This window comes from Balaenoptera borealis, assembly GCF_965194805.1.
Source record: "Balaenoptera borealis genome assembly, chromosome: 11".
Classification (NCBI taxonomy): domain Eukaryota; kingdom Metazoa; phylum Chordata; class Mammalia; order Artiodactyla; family Balaenopteridae; genus Balaenoptera; species Balaenoptera borealis.
In genome coordinates, this window is record NC_138868.1 from 110,671,710 (window position 1) to 110,694,226 (window position 22,517).

A 22,517-nucleotide genomic window follows, 5' to 3' on the forward strand; every position below is an offset into this window, starting at 1 on the left:
TTACTTTTTAAGAAATAAAGCATGCCATCAGGTAACAGATAACAGTTATACTCAAATACGTAAGGCTTTTTTTTTTTTCCTCCACAAAGCACAAAAAAGCAACTATTCAGCTTTCCCTTTTTTATTCCCATTCCCATTATGAAGCCCAGCTGCTAAACATTAGAACTGAAGATCATGAAAACAGGCCAGCAGCTAATAAAAAAAAGGCAGCTCAAAGCTGGCCCTCTGCTGGTGGAACTATCTTATTGCATCCCAACAGCAGAAAGCTCCAGTTTTTAAGTTTCTGGTTTAACTTTCAGAGGCAAGAAGAGGACAGAGGATTCTGGAAAGTTCCGCACTGAGGCCTCATTCAATGCTGGGACTCTCTGTCCCTGGTAATAGTTTGGAGGATGAAGAGAGGTGCGTGGCAGCATCAAAATCCCTTCACACCTACCACCATTGCCCCACATTTCCTTAGTTAACACGCACCGTAGCCCCGCTGCACACGTGCCTCTCAGGGCATGGACCCCCAGGATTTCTCTAAGGCAAGGAAGTAGGCATGTTACACTCCCTCTAGTCTGGGACCGGCTGAGGGGTGCCCACATGCCCAGAGGGTTTCCCTCCTGCTGTCTAGAGAGGAGGTCTGTCTCCATCCTCTTTTTTCTCTCTCCTCCTGGGGCCCCCATGCACCAGCAGACAGAGTTCTAGGACTTGTCCTCGAGCTCAAAAGAAGACTCAACTGAGGACCATCCAAAGTGGCAAGAATTAACCCTAATGCCTGGGCTTAGGTAGGAAGAGCAGGAGGCCTTTCTTTCCTTGCCCGGGGAGAGGCTTGTCCAGATGGAGAGGGTTCAACCAAGGAAGTCAAGGGAAGAACAGGAAGGCAGCCCCACCCTCATGCATTCCTTGGAGAAGCCAGGCTTCTTGGTTGCAGAATCTGGGGCACGATGTTTTATTTCCACCGTAACCATCAAAGTCACAGACAGGGCAAATGCATTCACCCTGTGTACACTGTGAGCAGAGTTAAGCTGGGATGTCCCTGAATCGGTCTCTGAGGACCAGAACTGCCTCATTAAAGGGATAAAAGATGATATCTGCTGAGGTGGTGGAAAGTCGTGGCTGCATTTTTATTAAAGTCTCTGCTGCAGCAGGCCTGGTCCCCAGAGGTTCATATTCCAAGAAGCTCCACCCCTCTGCCTGGAGCCCGTAAGTGATGCTCTGTAACTCATTAAGGTAAAACAAAAAGCTTTCCTATTGTGCTTTTCACACAGGAGTGTTGTTGCATAAAAGCTACATGTTTCCTCTCCCTGGCCTGAGCCTGCAAAGATAAAACTGCCCTCATAATTGATAATAGGGGCCCCCAGAGCACCACACGGGGTTGGCAAGGATGGCTGTCTCTTCAGCAAACTCACAAAGGGCCACGCGGCCCAGCAACAGCGATTCCAGAGCCTGACATTTCAGGTATCGCTCTGACAGAGACCAGCCAGCCCGCTGGGCGGACTACCCTGCCTCATCCCATACCTTCCGGGCTGTAAGACGGGCCGCCAGAGTACCAGTGATCTCGGGCTAAACCCCCAGTATATTTCAACGCCAGGGCTCTCATCCCGGGGCCAAGGCAAAAGTGAGTCTAGCCACGTCATGGCCTCGCAGATACATGGAGCCCCAAGCATGGACTCAGGGCTCACTCCTAAGATCCGGAACCAGAAGAGCCACAGCAAATGACAAAGCTGCCCAGGAGAATGGGTGCTAGCTGCCACAGAACGCCAAGTGGGCACCTCTTGGGCCTGCAAAAGGCCCTCTCCCACGCTCCAATCCCCCACGCCAGTCTCCGGTTCTCTCTCGCTCGCCCCTTCCCACGGAGTCACATCCGAGGGGCTCAGGCCCCCGCCGAAGTACAGCTCCCTACCTGAGGGTGGCGCTCTCCCCCTGCCGGACCGTCACGTTGTCCATCGCTTTGGGGAAGGTGGCATCTCCGCTGCGCACGGGCACTCCTGTGGGTACAAGGAACAGCAGCCTGAGAGACACGACCACGAGGCACTTCCAGGGCAGGAACAGGTACCCACAGACCCCCATCCTCGACGGCCACAACTTCCCAGAACTCCGGCAGCCGCTCGGTCCTCGTCCCCCGCCCCGCACACCGGCGGGTCTCAGGCAGCCGCGTGGGGAGGGAGGAAGGGGCTGGAACCAGCCAGCAGCAGAGAGGAGGAAGCAGAAGCGGAGTCCAGGCTCTCCCGACTCTAATGGTTCTTCCTCAAATCCTGCCTCGGCTTTCCAGCCTGGCAGAACCAGATGCCCCCTCCTGCATCCAAAAAGAGCTTTCTCGACGCTCCCCTGGGGAGGAGGGAGGCGGCCGGGAAGGGAGAGGAAGGAGGAAGGTGCAGGGATGAAGGTCACGGATTGCTCTTTCTCTGCTTCTCTCCGAGATGCTACTTTAACATTCAGTTGGGCACGTCCTGCCGAGGTCTGGCATCAAAAGTTTATAACCCAAAGAAGCCAGGCAAGTGTCTCTGACATAAAGGAGATGTCATAAAAAGCTGCCGCTTCAAGGAGAGGAGAGAATGTTTTATTAGATCACACATATGTACGGTTGTATTTAGAAACCAGCCCGAGTCTCCAATCTGGAACGCAAAGGCGGTAAAAAGTTCCACCGCGGGGACCCGCCGCCGCCGCCGCCGAGCCCGAGGATCCTCCTGTGCGGTGGGTGCCTGGCGTCCTCGCCGCAGCCCGCGCGGCGACTGGCGGCCAGCCCGGCCCGCGGAGCGCCGGCGGCGCAGGCTCGGGGCCCACGGGGAGCTGGCGGACGCCGCGCCCGCCTCTCCGGGGACGCGGCGCGGGGCGCGGGGACGCGCGGACGCCACGCTCAGCGGCCGCCCCCGGCCTCCGCGCCGCCGGCCTCCCGGGAGCAGCCCCGACGCGCGCGGGCCCAGACCGCCGGGGTTGTCATGGCAGCAGCTCCATCGCTGACCGCCGCTCTCCGCGGGGCCGGCGCCGAGCGAGCGGGCGGACCGCGCGCCACGCGGCGGGCGCTGGGCGCGCACCGTAACCCGCGCCGCGCCGCCCACTCGCGCCGGGAGCCGCGCGGGTCGGGCCGCCACCTCCGCCGCTCCTCTCTCCCCCGACACCGCGCCTGCCCGGGAGCGCTGCGCCCCTCTCGGCGGCTTCCCTGCGTGCCTGTGGGCGGGAGGGGAGGGCACGAGAGCGAGCTCGGGGCCCCGCAGCAAATTGCAAACTGACTCGCACCTTCCTTCCCCGGATGCCGGATGCCAAGGCAGAAGTTGCCAGACCCCGCCCTGGAGAGCTCAACTAGGTTTCCCACGCCGGGATTCTGACCCCGTGTGCGCGTCCACCGCTCGGCAGCCCCCTCTCCACGTGGCCGAGCTACAGCCCCAACCCAGGCAGAGCTCTCGGGGCCTTGGCGAGAAGGTGGAGCGCTTTCTCCTCCGGTGACCCACCTTGGAAATACTCCTGGCCCTTGAGTTGCGCGCTCTCGCTCTCCAGCTGGCAAATCAGAATTACTTCCTACTGCGCCACGAGCAAAATCGTCCCTGCCCTACTCCACGCTTATTACCCAAGTATCTTATTGTAAAAATGCAAAAACTGGGAAAAACACGTCGAGATCCTAAAAAGTAGTAAGACTGATTCTTATAAAAATCCATCTGTGGCTTTATGATCACAACATAAAGTGGCACCATCACCGTATCCGGAGGGGACCTGGTGATAAAGCATTCTTAGAGCCCAGCCTGTCAGTCTGGAGTATGGAGGCATTTCTTTTGGTTAAGAACTGAGAAGCTCAGGCTTTCCTTGGGCCTGTCAAGAGGCTTGCTTTCTGCTCCCCCCGACAAAAGCCACCCCTTATTATGTGGCTTCCGCCCTTGTATCATAATTTAATAGTTGCTACGTGCATTTGCTTTACTGCATTTGTTCTCAAATCCTTTTGTAAAATTAGCCTGGGCTCTGAACAACTGTTGCAATGAAGTGTAATTCAAAATAAGCTTTAAACTTATACCATTAATCGTGTTCGTTGCTGAAGGGCACAAAAGTGTGCTACCTGTTCTCAGTTTTAAAAGCTGGGCACAAATAAATACTGTACCACTATATACTATACTATGATAAATACTATAATATAAATAAATACCGCCCATCCCCTGCCCCTGTAAAAAGAGAACCACATACATCTTAGGTCTTAAGTCTTTAATTAGAGCATCGTACCTCAGGAAGAAAGAATACTTGTCACTAGTTATGCCACCTATGTTTTATAACTTTTAATAGAGTGAAAGTACATGGCATCTCCTTCCCAGAATACAGACATTAATAATGCAGACATGAGCAGCACACTCTCCAGGGAGCTTCTGGCCGAGAGGGGTAATGACGCTGGGAGGAGAGGCAAGGCCTCAGAGAGCAGCCAGACAACTTATTTGGGGATCACGCACCAGTTTTAATGACACACATCTTTCCTCAAGACCTGAGTGTACCTGGGTTTTCTGTATACACATTGTACATCATCCTCTAAACTCCGAGATGCTCTTGTCCACTATCAACAGCCTGGAAAGACTTTTTTAGTGCTTTAATCTGTGCAAAGCTGAGAACTGGGGCTGGGCTTATGATTTTCTTCGATGACAGAGTTTGTCTCTTGAGCACCAAGGGTGGGAGCCGTGGGGATGGGTCAGGCTGCCCTACAAGTCACGCAGCTCCTGCTGCTTGGTTCCCGGGCACGCAGATGACACGGCCGACTCACGTACCTGCTGGGTCCAGTGCTTCTCAGGAGGTGCAGATGGGCTGTTGCCAGAGGCTGAATCAGCCCAGGAAGGATTACTTGAGATGGAAAGAGCTACTGGAGAGGAAAAGAAAGCAGGAAAGAACATGAGATTCCGAGTGGGAGGAGAACAGGCAGGGCAAGAAAAGAAGAGAGGGGCTTCCCTGGTGGCGCAGTGGTTGAGAATCTGCCTGCCAATGCAGGGGACACGGGTTCGAGCCCTGGTCTGGGAAGATCCCACATGCCGCGGAGCAACTAGGCCCGTGAGCCACCATTACTGAGCCTGCGCGTCTGGAGCCTGTGCTCCGCAACGAGAGAGGCCACGATAGTGAGAGGCCCGTGCACCGCGATGAAGAGTGGCCCCCACTTGCCACAACTAGAGAAAGCCCTCGCACAGAAACGAAGACCCAACACAGCAATCAATCAATCAATCAATAAATGAATAAATAAATAAATAAGCTTTTAAAAAAAAAAAAAAAGAAAAGAAGAGAGGCAGAGATAGGATGAAGTGAGGCATTATATATTCTTAATAACATGTAACAAATCCTGCCCTTGGGAAAAGGATAAACTTTTTATTTTTGCAGGGCTAACTCCCCCTAGCTCTAAGGTATCCGGAGTCCTAGAGAATGGGGCTGTCATCTTTCTCTTCTGTAAGTCGGCTTCCTGGTTCAATATTTGTGGGTGAATACATGGGCTGAACTTAAGGGCTAGGGAATCAGAGAAATAACTACAGAGGTCTGATTTTTGTGTGAATCTAGGCCTGTCTACAGTTTGGTGGGGGAGATTTCATTCATCTGTAAGGCATGGCTAGGGACCAGTATATCCATTTAGAGACGGGAAGGCCAAACCAGACTGAAATGGGAAAGGTAAAAGGGGGTGAGCTTTGCAATGAGCAATGAGCAAGTAGTTTATATCAGGAGATCTCTGTGAAATTCTTGACTGAGTACTATGATAGGGAAACCCCCGGCTAAACCTCTTTTGGATATTGGATGATGCATATGAAGACAAATTAAATGAGGACGGATTAGAGTACTAAGCGTACTGGTTCTGCAGCTGGATTGTCCATTCAGATACTGAGTCCTTGATCCTTCGGCTGTGTGACTGGTATCTAATAATACCCGTCTCACCTATTTCATAGCGTTTTGGGGTTTTGTGAAACGTCCCCAAGATGATGTTGTAAGGCCTGGTAAGATGGCAGACATGGACAAAACTGTCTTGAAAGAAGGGTTTATTCCTTGGCGTTCCCCACAGGAGGGGCACACCACGCTATGCAGGGCCACGTGGGGAGGCACCCGGGTGAGAGAGGAAGCAGAAAGGACAAGGAGAAAGCAAGGTCCAGAGACTTGGTGGTGGTTTCCAGGAGAAGGAGGAATGGGCAAGGTGGGGAGGGCAAGCTTGAGCAGACTTAGGGTTGGATTTTTTGAATAACTGTGGCAGGCCTGGACTCTGGATGTGGTCTCTAGTTGTCCAGTACCTGGCCCTGGGGTGACTCAGGGCAGGGGAAACATTGGCTTGGTGTGTGACCATTGGGTAGAGGAAATGGTTAGGGATGTGGGCTCTTCCTGGGTTGGTTTGCATATGAAGGACATGCTGAAGGCAAGTTGTTCGCTATCTCTAGACATTAGCTAGCCCTGGGAGAGACAGTCTCTCCAGAATTTGCAAGCCTCCAAGATGTCAAAGCATCTTAAAATACAGAATAGAAAACCTCAAAACTTGATCAATACAGGGTGACAATTAATGAGATAATTGCCAAAGGACTCGGCACAGTGGAAGCACTTAGTAACCATAAATTATGACTATATAGCAAAATCCCCACTTTCCAGTGATTACAACTTGTGACATGTAAAAAGTTACAAATGAAAGGACGTAAATGCCCTACGTACCAACTAAAGCTCTGATTCAGACCTACAGATATCTAGATATTTAGGACGATTTGTAATAGAAATATGCAAGTTGGATCCAGTGCAATGTAGTAGTTTTAGAAAACGTAAAGCAGGGAGGTTACCTGATTTGATGAGCTTTAAAATATCACTTTGTCATGAAGAGAAGGGGTTGCCAGGGCACAGAGTGGGATTCAGGGAGAGTGTCGGGAGCAGAAGAGGGAAGAAATGATGTCGGTGACAACGGTGATGGAGAGACTGGGAAAGGTAAGGGGCGTATTGTGCAAGTACAGTGGTCAGGGCTTCCTGAGAGTCTGGATGTTGGGATTGAGAAAAAGAAGGGGCTGAGTTTGGGGTGGCACAATCCCCTGTGATGAGGATGAGTCCAGAAGAAATAGGTTTAGAGAGGCAGAGGTCGAAGGAGTGAGTGGAGTGCTGTAGGAGACGGTCTAGTGGAGCCATGGGCTGGCACGGCAGGAGGGAGGAGGCTGAAGCCACGGCAGAGCACTGAGGACAGCCCCAGCAGCTCACCTCGGCGCACTGTTAAAGCGAAAACGGTGATAAACGTCTTTCTCTTTCTGCTCTGTGTGTGTGTGGCGGGGAGACGTTATCCATGGAACCCTCCCTCCAGATCTAGAGGCCCCTCTGCCTTTGTTTGTAAATTAGAAATAAACCCCATCAGTATAAACTGTAGAACCTAAGCTGTTCTGAAGTTTAGTGATTCCACTGTTTTCAATTTGTCTCTTAATATACTTCCTCTGCTCGGCCGTATCTTAGCTTTTGACAGTAGATTCTAAAATTGTTTGGGGATGAGGCTGTGAATTATATCGGTATGGTTTTTAAAAAATGCTACTCACTCACCCTTAATGAACCCAGGGGGCCCAGGTTTAAGTCCTTGTTTCTGCTGTAACTTACCAGCTATGATGTAGTTCAATCAAAAGCCCTTGTTTTATTGGGTAGTGGGTCAGACCAGAACTTGGACACTGGAGTCCACCTGAATCCCACCTCTAAAACCTACTTCAGGGTGATTTTATACAATATCCTTAACTTTGATCATCCTTAGTTTCCCCATCTGTAAACAGAGGCAATGATAGTAATGAATGTGTACAGTATTTGTGAGTGTTAAATGAAATACAAGTTGTCAGCACCCTGCTGGGCCCTCCGTAAAGACCCACTAAATGTTTTCTTATTACCTATAGAAAGAGACCTAATTCCCCCACCATCATAGGTTTTTTTCTCTGAAGTGGCTCTGGAGGCAGATAAGCTGTACAGAGCAGGGCAGGCAAATTTCCAAGTTGTCCAGAGGTTCTGTGTGTGTGTGTGTGTGTGTGTGTGTGTGTAATATGGGAAACTGAACAGGTCTCTCTCTAATTTTAAAGAGCCAATTTTAGAACTAGAATCACCTAAGGATCCAAGTGGTTATTAATATGGTTTCCTTGTACCATGGAGAGGCTGCCTAGATGAGGTTGGCTATGGGGAACTCTGGATCCAACAGAAATATCTGAATTTATCTAATGAAATTTGTACCCAGTTGTAAAAGCAATTTCAAACTGTGTGTTATTTATAAATAAGGAAAACTTACAGCTTGTGTTTATCTGAGAGAAGATTGTACCCAGCTGCTCTGTGTGTGCATTAGAAAGAAATAAAATAAGAAGCCTGTGCATGATGCATATTTATATTCCAGAAACCGACCTAAATCAGGAGGACCCAGAGGGGCGGGACGATTGAGGAGGCATCGTGGTTTAGCTGGGGGATGTTGTCTGTCTTGGGCCCTCAGGACATGCAGGTATTACCAGCTAGAGATGTTTGCTAGTGAACAGAGAGGTAAGAATTCAAAACGAACTGAACCAAAAGCCTTCAGTTTTTAGGCTCAAGGAAGTTCCAAGACATGGAAACACATACCAGAATGTAATACTTCAGATGAGACACAAGTTCTGTTCAAAATAAAACTCAAAGCAATCCCTGTATAATAGCTGCCTACAAGATCAGTGCTAAAAAGGAATGAGGAACTTCATTTCTCTTTGTCTTTTTGCACTCTTGATAACCGAGCCAAATATGTGTGTTTTTTTTTTAATTGAGGTATAATTGACATATAAAGCTATGTTAGTTTCAGGTGTACAACGTAATGATTTGATATTTGCATATATTGCAAAATGATCACCACAGTAAGTCTGGTTAACATCTGTCCCTACATAGTTACCATGTTTTTTCTTGTGATGAGGACTTTTGAGGCAAATAGATGTTCAGTGGTTTTCCTAGTCCACTGCTGACCTGAGGCCAGACTTCAGGTCAGTGGAGTCTTGCTCTGCCCCCCCTTCCATCATGGACCAAATCACACCCTCTCCGTCAGGCCCCATGTTCTCGGGCCAGTGAGAAGCACCAATAGTGGGCAGCAATTAAAATCCATGCTTGGTATCCCAGCCCTGCCTCTTGTAACTCTGTGATCTGGGGCACATTTCTTATCCTCTCTGAGTCTGTATGTTCTCATCTGTAAACAGGGTTAACAGGAGCATCTTGGCAAGACCGCCCTGAAAATTAAGACAGCTCACTCCTCTTGCCATGCCTGGCACAGTGACCGCTGTCAACGAACATAAAATTCCTCTTCTCTTCTCTATGCCAAAATGACTGAAATTGACCAAAACAAACAAAACCGCAATAGAAACGAAACAAAACATAAGGCACACAAGATTCGCTTTGTAAAAAGATACAGAGGAGGTATTCCCCAAGACGGAAGGAGTGATCTACCCATGGCTGTACAATCCAGCTGCTGTAATATCAGCCTCCTTATCCTACACCCTGCCCTTCAAAGTGTCGAGCACGTGCCTGCATGTAACTGTCTCTCTCGCATTAGTATTGCAGGGTCCCTGAGAGCAGGCACTTCTGATCACCCCTGATTCCTCTGCCATGGACTAGAGCCTGGCATGGAGTAAATACCAGAAAATATTTGCTGCACGAGAGAACTGATGTCCACTCTCCACGGTCCGTAGAATGTCAGTTAAGCTGACAGCCGAGAATCTGCTTCTTCCCATTCTCATTTCCTCCCTGGCCCCCAAACTCCTCAATGGCGGAACATCATAAGGCATCAACATCAACTGCACCGAACATCTCCTTCTAGAAAACCTGGAGACTCCTGCAAAGAGACCAGTTTCCACAAACCATACAATAAAATCCGCCTCATTACTTTGTAGCCACACCACATATAGTTCTATAAATCAAATGACAAAAAAAAAACCTTTATATTGAAACCTACAAGCCATAAAATGTGTTTTTTAAATGCTCAGTAGGAGTTATTACAGTCTACCCCTGCCGAGTCTCATTACAGCTTCCACTATGACAGGCGGCAAGTGGATCATTCCACTCGAGAACCAGGGTGTGGAGGGGAGAATGCCCGTTAGGAGCCAACTTGCCTGGCTCTAAATCTGGACTTGCCACCCAGGACCATGGGCAATGGACCAGACTTCTCTGAGCGCAAGTTTACTCATTGGTTAGATAGGCAACACTGTACTGTTTCTTTCTTTGAAGAACTGAACAAGTTGTATATGAGACCCCAGCAGAGGGCTCAGCACGCAGGACGTGTGCTCTGATGCTTCACCTGCCCTCTCTCCCCTTCCTGCTAAAGTGAATCCGAGCTCCCTAGGTCTTACAGAGGATCTAGGACTTGCATTTTATATTATATGTTGATTACTTGAAATCTTATCTCGTTTGCCAAGCTTTAAAAAAAATATTGCTCATTTATTTTGTTGACTAATTCGTTCAATCTTTCTTTTTTTTTTTCTGACCAAGACTCATTGAATATATAGGCAGTTTGCTGGGCTGGGGGATACAGAGAACATGATATATCATCTGCCCACAAGGAGTTTATAATTTAGTAGGGCAAATGAATCAGATATTGTAATACAATATGATAAGATTTAAAATAAGAACATGCAAGGATGCTACAACATCTCAGAGTTGGACCATCTAAATCAGGTGAGGGTTCTTGGAAAGCTACTCAAAGGAAGTTACTCTTAAGAGCATTTTTAAAGACTGAGAGTGATTTAGGCTGTGGCTGGGTTTCTGATGTTGGCTACTGAGTGTATGATTGATATAACCAATCGCAGAGCAATGGTAAGGAGAGTGGATACTGAGTGGAGGGGCATAAATGGTAAATGTGGAAGGTAAGGCCAGTGAAACATCCAAGGAGAGCTTTCTGTTGGCATTTGGATATTTAGGTTTTGAGTCTGAGAAGGACACAGTGTTTAGAGCTATGGATTTTGTAATCATCTTTGTTTCGGTGGAGCTGAAGCCCTGGGTCCTGTGGCAGTTGTTTAGCACAAGATTCAGGGAGGGGAATGAAGCCTTAGATGTGAGGTCTGGGCAACAGAGATGCTGAAGGGGTGTGGGGAGATCTCATGAAGGAGTCTGTGCAGTGGCCAGAAAATCAGAAGGGAAATCAGGGGTCAGTGACCTCCTAGACTATTAAGAAGAGAGTGGTTAACGGTGTCTGATGCTAGGGAATTCAGGACAGTGACGGATGGTCTGCCATGTGTTCAGTCTTCACAGTGGGGACAAAGGTGGCTTTGGCAGAAGAAGTTTCACTGCGGGGGCAGCAGCAGAAGTCAGTTGGTGAGCTGAGGGATGATGGAGAGAGCAAACGGTGCCCAGGCTTTCCAGCTGAGTGCGACAGAATAAGAAGGGAGAAAGTGAGGCTCTAACTGCACAGAGATGTGGGTATGAGGGAGGCTGGCATTGGGTTTTATTTTATTTCATCTGTAGCCTGACAGCCCTCAATACTAACATATGGTGTCTGAAGATAAGAGTTTCGTGGACTTGTGAGAGACCTGCATGTGCTAATCACAGCATTTTGTATGTGGCTGATGAGTAATGAGTACATGTCGAATGAATTGTTTCAGGTCAGAAGTTCCATCTCTGGACCCACTCAGGGACAGACCAACCAACCAACATTTAAAAAACAATTACAGTGACCACTGTCATCACCATCATCACCATCACCACCATCATCATCATCACCACCATCATCACCACGATCACCATCATCACCACCACCACCGTCATCATCATCATCACCGCCACCGTCATCATCATCATCACCGCCACTGTCATCATTATCATCATCACTACCATCATCACTACCATCATCACCACCATCATCACCACCATCATCACCACCACCATCATCCCACTATGTGCCAGATGCTAGGGCACACGCCTCACAGGTATCACCTCATGTCATCCTTTTAACATCTCTGTGAGAAAGGTATCATTATTATTAGATTAAGAAACCAGTGCATGGAGAAGAAAGATTGTTTCTAGTCATTTCTAAGAACTCAAAGTAGAAAATGCTGTATCTTTTCCTGTCCCCATCACGGTTCACTGCTATATCAATAGCAACCATAACAGTTCCGGGCAAATAGCACATTCTCAATAAATATTTATTCAATTAATAATAAAAACCAGTTATGTATCTCCATTTCATAGCCTCCAATTTCATAGATATTAGAGCTATTCAAGATGCACATTCCAAATATTAGATAATTGAAGAAATTTGTCCTCATTTGGACATTGGATGATATTTCATTGGTAGCAATTTAGCTTGAGGTGGAGAAGAATTAAAGTAGTTCAATGTGTGTCAGTCCAGACTCCCTGCGCCCACACAGCACTGACATTGGACCACACCAGTATTTATCCTGGAGGAAGTTCCTCATGGTGGGAGAGCAGGTGGCTGGGTTAACACACACTGTGTATGGGCTCTAGATATTAGTATTCTAATTGATGAGATATAACCATACTAATCAGAAGCATAGCTTGTGATGGACATGATCATTGTGATGTAGAGAGGAAGCCTCTCATAAAATGTTATCACATCACAGAATCCAGCTCTTATATGTTTATTTATACATGTTCTCAAGCTCTCACACAGGCACTTGTGCTCTGGTCACATTTTAAGTTGTCTTTTTATTGTGGGTTTTGGCCAAACAGTTTGAGGTGCGTTGGCCTGGACAGTCTCTAAAATTCTGCTAGCCTCTAACCCATCATCACCACCACCACACTGACATCTGGGATTTGTCTCCGAGCGGTCTCTTTTCCTCACCACTAATGCCCCCCCCACCTCTCAACTGAACACCCGTTTTTCTCTCTGATGTAATCCCAGAAGTTCACTCTCATCTCCTCCCAGCTGCTTGAGCTCCCAGTCACCTTGCTGGATGGGTTCAATATTACAGAGATCAAGACAGGGAAACATAACAGAACAAAACAAAACAAACGAACAAAAAAAACCACACACACTCTTGGGTCATGAGCTCTCCATTGCCCGTGGTGGCAGGAAATGCAGGCCGAGAACTGGGAAGGGGGGAAATAGAATCCACTCCTGACACTTCCTCCTCCAAGCATCAGGAAGTCTTGGGAAAGAGGACGGGAAAGGAAATGGCAACAAGAAAGTAGAAGAAAAGGAAAGAAGGGAGCATTACAGGAGAGAGAAAGATGCATCCAAGCATCTTATATTAGAATTCTCCAGAGCAATGGAGCCAGCAGGATCAGAGAGACAGACAGACAGATATATATATATATATGAAGATAGAAGCTGGATAGGATATATAGGGAGAAGATATATAATCCAATATCTACCTACCTATCTATCTCCCTACCTAACCTATCTATCTAGCTAGATTTATTTCCAGTACCTGGCCTCTGCAGTTGTGGTGTGCCATGTCTGTGGGGCAGACCTGCAGACAGGAGACCCGGGGAGAGTTCATGCTGCAGTTCACATCTGAAGGCTGTGTGCTGGCAGAATTCCCTCTTCCTCTGGGAAGTCAGTGGTTTTCCATTAAGACCTTCAACTGCTTGGATAAGGCCCACCCACATGATGGAAGTTAATCAGCTTCACTCAAAGTCTACTATTTTAAATGTTAATTTCATCTAAAAATATCTTCACAGGAACATCTAGAATAATTTGTCCCAAATACCTGGGTGCTGTGGCCCTGCCACTTTGACACATAAAATTAACTACCACCCATCTCAATTTCCCTTTGCAGTAATCCTCCTAAAAGAGTTTAAACTGGTACTGCTTTCCTTCAGGAACATCCTAGAAAAGGGAAGGGAGGAAAACCTCTCTACCCTCTCCCCATGTAGTTTATCACAAGCATGCTAATGCCTAATGTTTCCTTCTCAAAAGACAAAGTCCAATTCGTGCTTAAAGAATTCAAATTGTAAAACACTCGGGAAGAATGCGTGCATTGGTGTGAGTGGATTTTATGGAAAGTTTGTTTTGTTGTTCCCGTTCATAGGTGGGGGAAGAGGTCCTAAAGCAGGTGGTACAGAAACCCGGGGTTAGATGTCATTGAGAACGGGAAAGAAGTCAGGATGCAGAGAGACTGAAATAACCTTGCAAGAATCCTAAGTGTACACACACTTCAGTTTATCTAGATCTACTTTGGAAAAAACTCAGGATCTCCCCACAGTAAGACTACAGGCAGGTGCTGATTTAGAGATGGTACCTTGAATCTGGGGAGGCAGAAAGGGGCTTGGGGGGAGGAGATACTTCAGGGCAAACCCTTGTTATAGAGGGAAGAAAATGAACCCAACCGTGTGTGGTCTCACACGTGGTGATCTCAAGCGTCCTCTCAAAATGGGATTGGGTGATGGCCTGTAGTCTGTTCCAGAAAGGAACATCATCCAACTGACGCTGTGTCACGTGGCAAGACTCCAACCATCAATTAAGGAATGGAAACAGGGTAATGTGTGTCTGTCTTGGCCCTAAAGCTGAACTTAAACACAGTGCTTGGACCTCTTACCTCTACTAGAAAGACTGAGCTACTAGGTATAGGACACCAGAGAGAGAATTTAGAATCCGCTACTTGTACTGCTGCTATGAATAATAATAATAACAATAATAATAACTGAATGTATACAGCACACCCGATTCTCAGGTAAATGACTTATACACATAATTGCATTTAGCCTGCCCAGGAATCCTAATTTTACAGGTGGAAAACCGAGGTTCAAAGAGGGTGACTTGAACAAGATCAGAGCATCAGGAGTGAACATCTCCCCCTAAAGGCCCAGTCCTTTCCTCTTAGCATGGGGACATCAGAAGTTTGGTGCTCTCTGCAGAGAGAGAGAGTCCCCTCATCAAAAGCCAGGAATCCCATGTGTGTGAAAAGCACAACTGTTGTGGAAGCAGGAAGCTGGGGTGAGGCCAGGATCCGGGGTTGAGGATGGCAGAGGTTAAAAAGGGGAGCAAAAACCACAGGCGAAGCAGGATCCCTGCAAAAGCACAGGCTGCTTCAACGGAGGGTAAAGCAAGGCTGCGAAATAAAGCTGCATCTTCTGCTCTATTTTCCACCCTCTCCCTCCCCCTCTCCATCTGTCTGTCTCTTCCCATTTCTCTCCCCCTCTGTCTCTTCTCCCCTTGCAAATCTTCATCTGCTAATTTCCATCCAACACGTTTATGAATTAATTCCAACACTTCTCTCTCTCTGTCAAGATATGCGCCTTTCTAACCGCCCCACCCTCTGGCCAAGTGTGCATTTTGTTCCACAGACTGTTTTTCCGACCACTCCTGGACTTAGTCATTTGCTCTGACACCCACGCCAGTCACTGAGGGTCTGCAGAGAAGAGAGACCAGGTCTGCAGCTAGAAAACCTTGTCATCGGGCGGTGAGGCTGAACGAGAGTGAGGCTGAGGACGCCGGGGGCCTGCGGGGAGGAGAAGCAGAAGTTGATAAGCCGCCCAGACTCTGAAATAGGGCACAGGTGACTGTCCTCTGCAAGAGGCAGGGCCTGTCAGAAATGAACCTCATCGTACTCATTTTAATTAGCACAAACCAGTGGTGCTGGGCAGGGGGTTCTAAAAATAGTTTTCTTGGAAGTGTAGAAACTAAGAGACACATACAGCACGCCAAGTTACATCCTGGTGTCTTTTCAGCTCTGAAATACCTATGCTTCTAGGCATGTTGAAACCACTAAAGAAGAGATTCTGAGATCTTCATATCTTAAATCAATCAAGAACAAGTTCATTTTAAAGATGAGCGACACCAAGAGATGGGGAGCTCTAGAGAGCAAAAGAAAGAAACAGCGTAGAAAGGGCCAGACATGGTAGTCTGTATATATGCGTTTGATAGATAGGCTGATTGACTGGTGGATGGATGGATGCATTTAAGGCGGAAGAGCCAAGAGGATGCTATTTGCAGACTTGGCGAGGGGAAGAAAGCCAGCGCCAGGCACAGGGATATGAGATGCAAGTAACTCCAGAGCATAAATATGCCCCAAGAACAGCAGATACAAATACACACAGGGGGCTGGTGCAAAGGGGCGGAAGAGGTCAGAGCTTCAGACTCTGGAGAAGTTACTTCCACTCTCCTGCCTTCGAGGGCCTCACCTGAAAACTAAGTCACTGAACCAGATGATCTGCAAATCCTGTTTCAGAGGTAACAGCTCATAGATCCATGCCCATTGTGGGAACACGGGCCTTTCCATTCGCATCTCTTTCTGCTTCAGCCCGTGCTGTTTCTCCTTTCCAAAGTGCCCTCCTCTGCACATCCAATTCCCAAGCTCATCTCTACACCCAGCTCACAAGTCACCTTCTCTGGGTACATCCCCAGTTTCCCAGCATAAGTATTCCTGCCTCCTCGGCACCCCCTCAGAATCATATCCTTCCTTACTGTCATCTTACTGCAGTGTGGTTGGCCTAGGTAAGTACAGGACACTTTCTCTTTTCTGTTTGATGGAGGATCAGTCTGTCTCTATCCTCAGCACCAAGCACAAAGCCTGGCAAAAAGCAGGTGCTCAATAAACCTTTACTAAGTGAACGGGTATGACACTTGTCTGCAGGAGGGTCTTCCTACCAGCCTTTGTCTTTAACTGGACCGTGCAGCACTGCACAGCAGACGGCCGAGGATGCTTCCTGATGAATTGTCTCAGGAAGAAAACCCAGTAAGAGAAAAGCCAAGCACAAAAACTAGGCCAATTATCATCCCGATTCCAGGCCTGGGCTCCTCATGCCTGCACACCCTCCTCTGTCACGGCGAAGACAGCTTTTCCCAGACAAAGGAGCGAGCCTGGAACTCACGTCTCTTTGCAATTAGCAAGCTCCCACATGGTAAACAGGCTCATTTTGCTTGTACATCAGCAGTTTGCCTAATCAGTGATTTCCACTCAGAGCTGGAGGAAAAGATTTTGAGTCTAGACCACAGTGTGAGTGAATGGAAGATGGTGGCTCAAAGGAAACCCTGACTGTTATTCTTATATTTGTCATAGAGGGGGCACCAAGTTAAGGATTTGGTCATTTGTTTCTTTAGAGGTGCTCCTTCAATGTGCAAATCCACCTTTAAAACGGCTTTTCACACTGGCTCTCGCTTGGGCTGTTGCACTTGTATGGTTCTAAACTTAAAGACAGCCCACCTTCCGGAGAAGACCCGGCCAGCTGGGATTGGGGAGCAAGGGGAGCTTCGGGAGATTGGCGAGCTGCTGCGTGGATCCAATCACCGGCAATCACGTAACTGCGTTCGATTTTTGAGTCTTTGCCTTATTTTGTGCTAGATTTGCTTTAAATCAGGAGCTGTCCCCCAACATAGCTTTTCACTTCAGCACCTCTGACCTCAGAGCATCACGTCCCCACCAGTCTGCCTTCCCTGAGTAGACGAGAAACAAAGAGACGGTCTTATCTGCCAGGCAGAAGAGCAGCCCTGCTCGGCAGAGCTCACGGGGAACCACGAATGTGGACGTGCAGCTGTGACACTTCACCTGACCCCCACGCCAAAGCATGGGACCTTGGCGGGGCATCACCCACCCACACTCAGGACCTCACAGGCACGACAGGGCAGCTTCAGGCTTCTTGGGAAATCCCTGATCCCTGTGTCCTAGAATTTTGGACTAGGGAGGGATCTCAGGCATTGTTTGTGCTAACATGTAGCTAACGCTACAATCCTGTGTGCGACCCCTGGCTCATGGTCCCCAGGTTTTTTGGGGGCACTTCCATGCACACGAGTATCACGACATCACAGATGGCCTTGCAATATCGACAGGCAGCTCTTGCTGTTAGAATGTCCTTCCTATTTCCATTCATTCGAATTTCTGACCTAGCAGAAGAGAAATGGGAGGCAGGAGAGGATGCCAAGGTCAAGGTTGTCAGTAAATATTAGTTCTTCTTCCTATCATAACGACAATATTATTATTACTAATTGTTGCCATGGTTGTTGCTGCTGTTTTATCATTATTTATTATTATTTTCCACCTGAGCATTGTTCCAATCCTAGCTACAGGGCCACCAGCTGTGTGTTGACCCCCTCCGGCGTTACACACCTGCACCCGAGTTATTTCCCCCCTGGATGTCGGCTCAGGCCAGTGAACGTACATGGCAGCATCGGGGCTCTGCCCATCCCGTGAGCAGCAGTTGTTGGGGAGGGAAGCCTTCAGAAACTGGCGGAGGAATCTTTCTGCGCTGAGCCCGGAGGGCAAGACACATGCATACAGCTGTGAGAGGAAAGGTGCAGTCCAGGAAACACCCCGGGGCGGGCAGCAAACGGCAGATGAAGCTGGAGAACGTGGGAACACAGGTAAAAGGAAAGAACCCTTTCTGCACAGACCTTGTCTGAATAATGCTGACTCCAAACACACATGGAACTATGACTTGAACAAGAAGAGAATCACCGGAAACACCTGGATTCCCCATCTCCTTCGACAGAGACATGTTATGGACGCACATGCAGCAGACATGGGCATGACATCACGCTCAGAGCATGGACTTGAATCCTGCGGACTGGGTCCAAATCACGGTCCCACCACTGAGCAAGGGTATCCCCTGAAGGCACGTCTCATAGACCCTCAGAGCCCAGGTTTCTCATCTGGAAATTGAGGGGGGTGATGGCACCTGTCCGTTTGGAGGTGGGAGAACGTCATGCAATGGCGCGGGGAACATCAGGGTCTTTGTTAAGAGTACCGCTGTCCCTTCCCTGCCTCTGCCCTTCTCGCCAGCCCACCCTGTTCCCCACTCTCCTCCTTCCTCACCCCATCAGTACTTTCAAAGCTCAGCCGAGCTCCCATTCTTCCATGATGTCACCGTCCTCACCAGGGTCCCCCGGGACACCCCGGAAGACACTGTGGACAACCCAGTTTAACGTGAACGTCATGTGGTGTGGCCAGGGTCCCCCGGGACACCGCGGAAGACACTGTGGACAACACAGTTTAACGTGAACGTCATGTGACGTGACCACCTGCTGGGCAGACACCACGGCCCCTTTCCTGAAGGCCAGAGAGGAGGGTATTCTCAGGCCACCTTGATGGGAAGACAGGCCCGGCAGGTGTGTGTGGCTTGGTAGGAGCCTCACAGCCAGACGGCGGTGGATCCAAACCCAGGTCAACGTCCTTCTGATCCCTGCTCCCTTTACATGGCGATGCGCTCTGTTTTGCCTTCCTCTTTCCCAAGGGTGTTATTCCTACCTGTATAAATAACTTGTTTGGGATATGAGCATCTCCTATACTTTTCTCTGTCACTGCTCGTGCGTGGCTGACAGTACAGGAAAGGGGAGATCATCGCGGCTCAGATTTGGACCCTGTGTGACTAGGTGAGTTCCCTATCCTCACCAGCCTCATTTTCCTCACCCAGAAAGACTAGCCGTCCAACCTTATAGGGTTGCTATCACGATTAAGTTCATTCATCTTTGTTAAGCACTTAGTACGTTTTACTTCCCACGACTGTGGTGGGTGCAGAGGTAAGCTGCTCCTGCCCTTCTTCAAGGGAATGCTCGCTGGTCCAGCTGCTGGCAGGGCTGACAGGTGGCGGCCTCCGGGGTCCCCTCCCTCTCAAGGCAGGGAGACCCCTCTGCAAGCGGGATCCCCCCCAGTTCCTCCCCAGGGAAATCCCTCCCCAGTGCGGCCCACCTCCAGTGACCCATCAAGGCTCAGAGTAAAGGCCTAGTCATTTCCACCCAGTGAGAGAGGGTCCGGACTGAGCTGTGTCACCCCCTTGACCTTGACCTCTGACGCTCCTGTTCCCGCCCCTGCCCCCTCCACAGCTGTTGATTCCCAGGGACTTCCCTAATAAATACCTTGTGCCCCAAACCCCGCCTCAGAGGACCCAGCAGAGGACAGCTGTAATCATCACCATCAAGCCCGTCACGCACTTTTCCCGGCCTCTTCTTACTGACGTGTAACCTTGCCTCACAGGGTCGCTGTGAGAACTTTTTAGATGGTGTGTGGGGGTCCCTGGCAGAGCACACCCCACACCTGGGACGCGGCTGACACGGCTGTGGACGTCTCGCAGAGAGTTCTGTGCACACTTGCCGGCCCGCTGGCCCTTCAGGGCTAGAGAGAGCCGCGGGCAGCAGTGACGCTCTGGGATGCTCTGAGAGACGGGCCACACGACGGCCAGCCTTTCTAGATGCCACAGCAGCGGGCCCACTGTCGCGGGAAGCACTTGCTCTTAAGGCCACACTTGACAGCGGCCTCCTTGCTCTCAAGGCCCCGAGTGGTGCATTGATATTTGTAAAGATCCTGAAACTACTTCACATACATGGGTTTTATATCTTTACTACATAGTATTATGGAATATGATATGTGATAATATAGTAATCAATAAATAGTAATAATATAATAATGGCCAAAGTGTTTGCTTTTTTTAAACTATTATTACTATATCCTCATCCCAAGAACAATGTTGTTTTAAATACTTCCTAAAAGCTTTAGTGAAAAGAGGAAGCACAGGAATAAATGAATGAAAATGAATCATTGGGCCAGAATAGGTCCTTGGTCCTCGGTTTGGGCAACAGATGTCACGTGTGTCTATCTGATTTCAGCCCTGCCAGGACCCTCCTGACCCTGTGCGTTCAAAGGGAGAGCAGGACATCACATCTGAAAAACCCATTTCCTGGCGTGCACACCTACCCAAACTTCATCCCACTTTACCTGACGGCTTTTCACAATTTGTCTCAACCCTCCTGTCTCCCCTTGGTAGAAATGTAGCCTCTTTAAGGTCTGCTCACCTTCACAATGAAAGGCAAAGGCAAAAACTCCACCAGATCCCACACGCAGCCTGAGCTGCCTCTGAGCTCTGCCTAACGGAAACGACCCCACAGCCGCTGCCAGGGACGGAGCAGCCAGAGGGAAACCCAGTCAGCGCCAACCATGGCAGCTCAGCCAAAATGCAGCGGGCTCGGGTCAGAAACTGTGGGAACCGAGGGAAGGAGTGAGACAAGAGACCGGCGACTCCATCATCAACAAGGGGGAGAGAGAGAGAAGTACGACTCATCCATTGCTTCCATGTTCAAGGCTGACCAGGAGAGTGGAGGCAGTCATGGCGGGAGTTGGTTTTAAAAGAGTTTAGCGGGTTGTTCACGGCACCTTGAGTCTGAACTGTCTTCAACAGGAGAGAAGTGAAGACAGAGAGGTCGTCTGGAGATGCCTGGGATTAGAGCTGGTAGCCGATGAATGACACCCTTGCTAATAATAAAGTGCAGGGAGAGAGGAGGTAGGAGACAAAGCCCTGGAGGGCAGCAGCATACAGGGAGTGAGGCGAAGACAGGAACCGGTGAGGAAGGGAGGCAGCAGCCGCAGAAAGAGAGCCTGGAACCGGGGAAGCATCAAAGAAACCAAGAGGAAGGGAAAGTCGAAGACGCGTGGGCAGCTCTGCCCCATGATGCAGAATCAGATCTGAAGGAGTGTTGGCAGTTAGGCCAGATTTTTGACCTTGGAAAGAGGAGATAGTGCTGGCGGGAGAAGCCAGTCTCAAATGAGCTAAAAAGTCCGGAGATGGAGCACAGAGTAACATCTAGACTACTCGCTCAAGGGTTTTACAACAAAAGAAACGAAGAAATAGAAGTACTTGAAAGCGAGGGATGGTGGGGGACCTTTGTGACTGCTATCACGGCTGCGTGTTTGGATATTAATGTATTTTGGGACTTGCAGGAAGAAAGTTACGAAAAAGATGAAATAATAATGCTGTGATGCAGCGGGGCAGGGGAGCCGTACGTGGCCTCCAGGTGACCCACTTGGTGCCTCTTGCACGCCCCTGCCCAGTGGTGACGACGGATGGATACCTGTGCAGCAGCCCCCGCCTGAGAAAAGCTCAGAGGGATGACAGCCTTGCTCACGCCCCCAGGTACGCCATGGGGGGCAGCAGAGGGCCGTGCTGCGGGTATCCAGATGGAGAGCGGAGGAAAAAGAGGCTGAGTTTCAGTTGCGATCCCAAAACCAGCTGCAGAGTTGGGGGCAGTAGTTCATCCCGCTAACATTCCTCTACTAAGTCTCCTCTGGGAAGAAGACCCCAGTGGAATCCTGGAGACACGGGAAGAAATGGGTCTGGGTGGCACAAGGTGAGCTATGGTGGATTTGGAGACGTGCTGTGCAAATCTCCTTTTAAAGGAGGATTTAGTAGGGTTGTCCTGCTGTGGGGAGTGTTAGCAACCCCTGCAGGGGTAACTCAGCTACAGGGAGCTGCCTTGTCTGAAGTCACGCCCTTCCGAGGGAGGCCCTCAACCAATGAGTGGTGAGGTAGCGTTTAAAGGCCAAGCCACTTTGGCCCAACATGGGACACGTATCAGGCCATTTAGGCTCTAGAATGCCTGGTGAGGTCAGCTGAAGCTCCTGCTTCCACATTGTAGCTCAGTTTCTTCTGCCTAATACGGCTTCCTTTCCTTTTTTTCCCTCTAAAGGACACTCCTTAATAAACAAACATCCAACAAACTCAAAACTTTGATATTAAGGGAGTTTGTAAATAGGCTGATGGAAATCGAAATAATTCACATTTGGTGGCTCCAATTGTTTTTGGAGTTATGGGAATCTAGGTCATTTTTGAAGAATGTGAGAAAGCACAGGGGGCTTGAGAAGGGAAATCCATGTTTGGAGGAGGCACTCTGGGGAACATGAGTGGGAGATGTCCACATGACAGGGATGAGAGTTTGTGCTTCATGCATG

The 22,517-nt window shown here is 49.1% G+C and overlaps 1 protein-coding gene and 1 long non-coding RNA gene across 8 annotated transcripts in view; one reads left to right on the top strand and one right to left on the bottom strand.

The window, feature by feature from the left end:
- Positions 1-22,517, bottom strand: part of OPCML (opioid binding protein/cell adhesion molecule like) — a 1,243,265-nt gene that overhangs the window by 499,738 nt on the left and 721,010 nt on the right. For 5 of the 7 annotated variants that reach the window (XM_082341076.1, XM_082341075.1, XM_082341080.1 and 2 more), the window contains one exon: positions 1,886-1,970. In XM_082341076.1, the coding sequence (XP_082197202.1) occupies positions 1,886-1,970 (85 nt within the window). Of the gene's footprint in view, positions 1-1,885; positions 2,135-3,219; positions 3,520-22,517 lie in introns of those variants that run through there. The other 2 variants (XM_082341081.1, XM_082341079.1) reach the window with 2 other exon arrangements.
- Positions 1-22,517, top strand: part of LOC309605343 — a 161,122-nt gene that overhangs the window by 48,582 nt on the left and 90,023 nt on the right. The window lies entirely within an intron of this gene.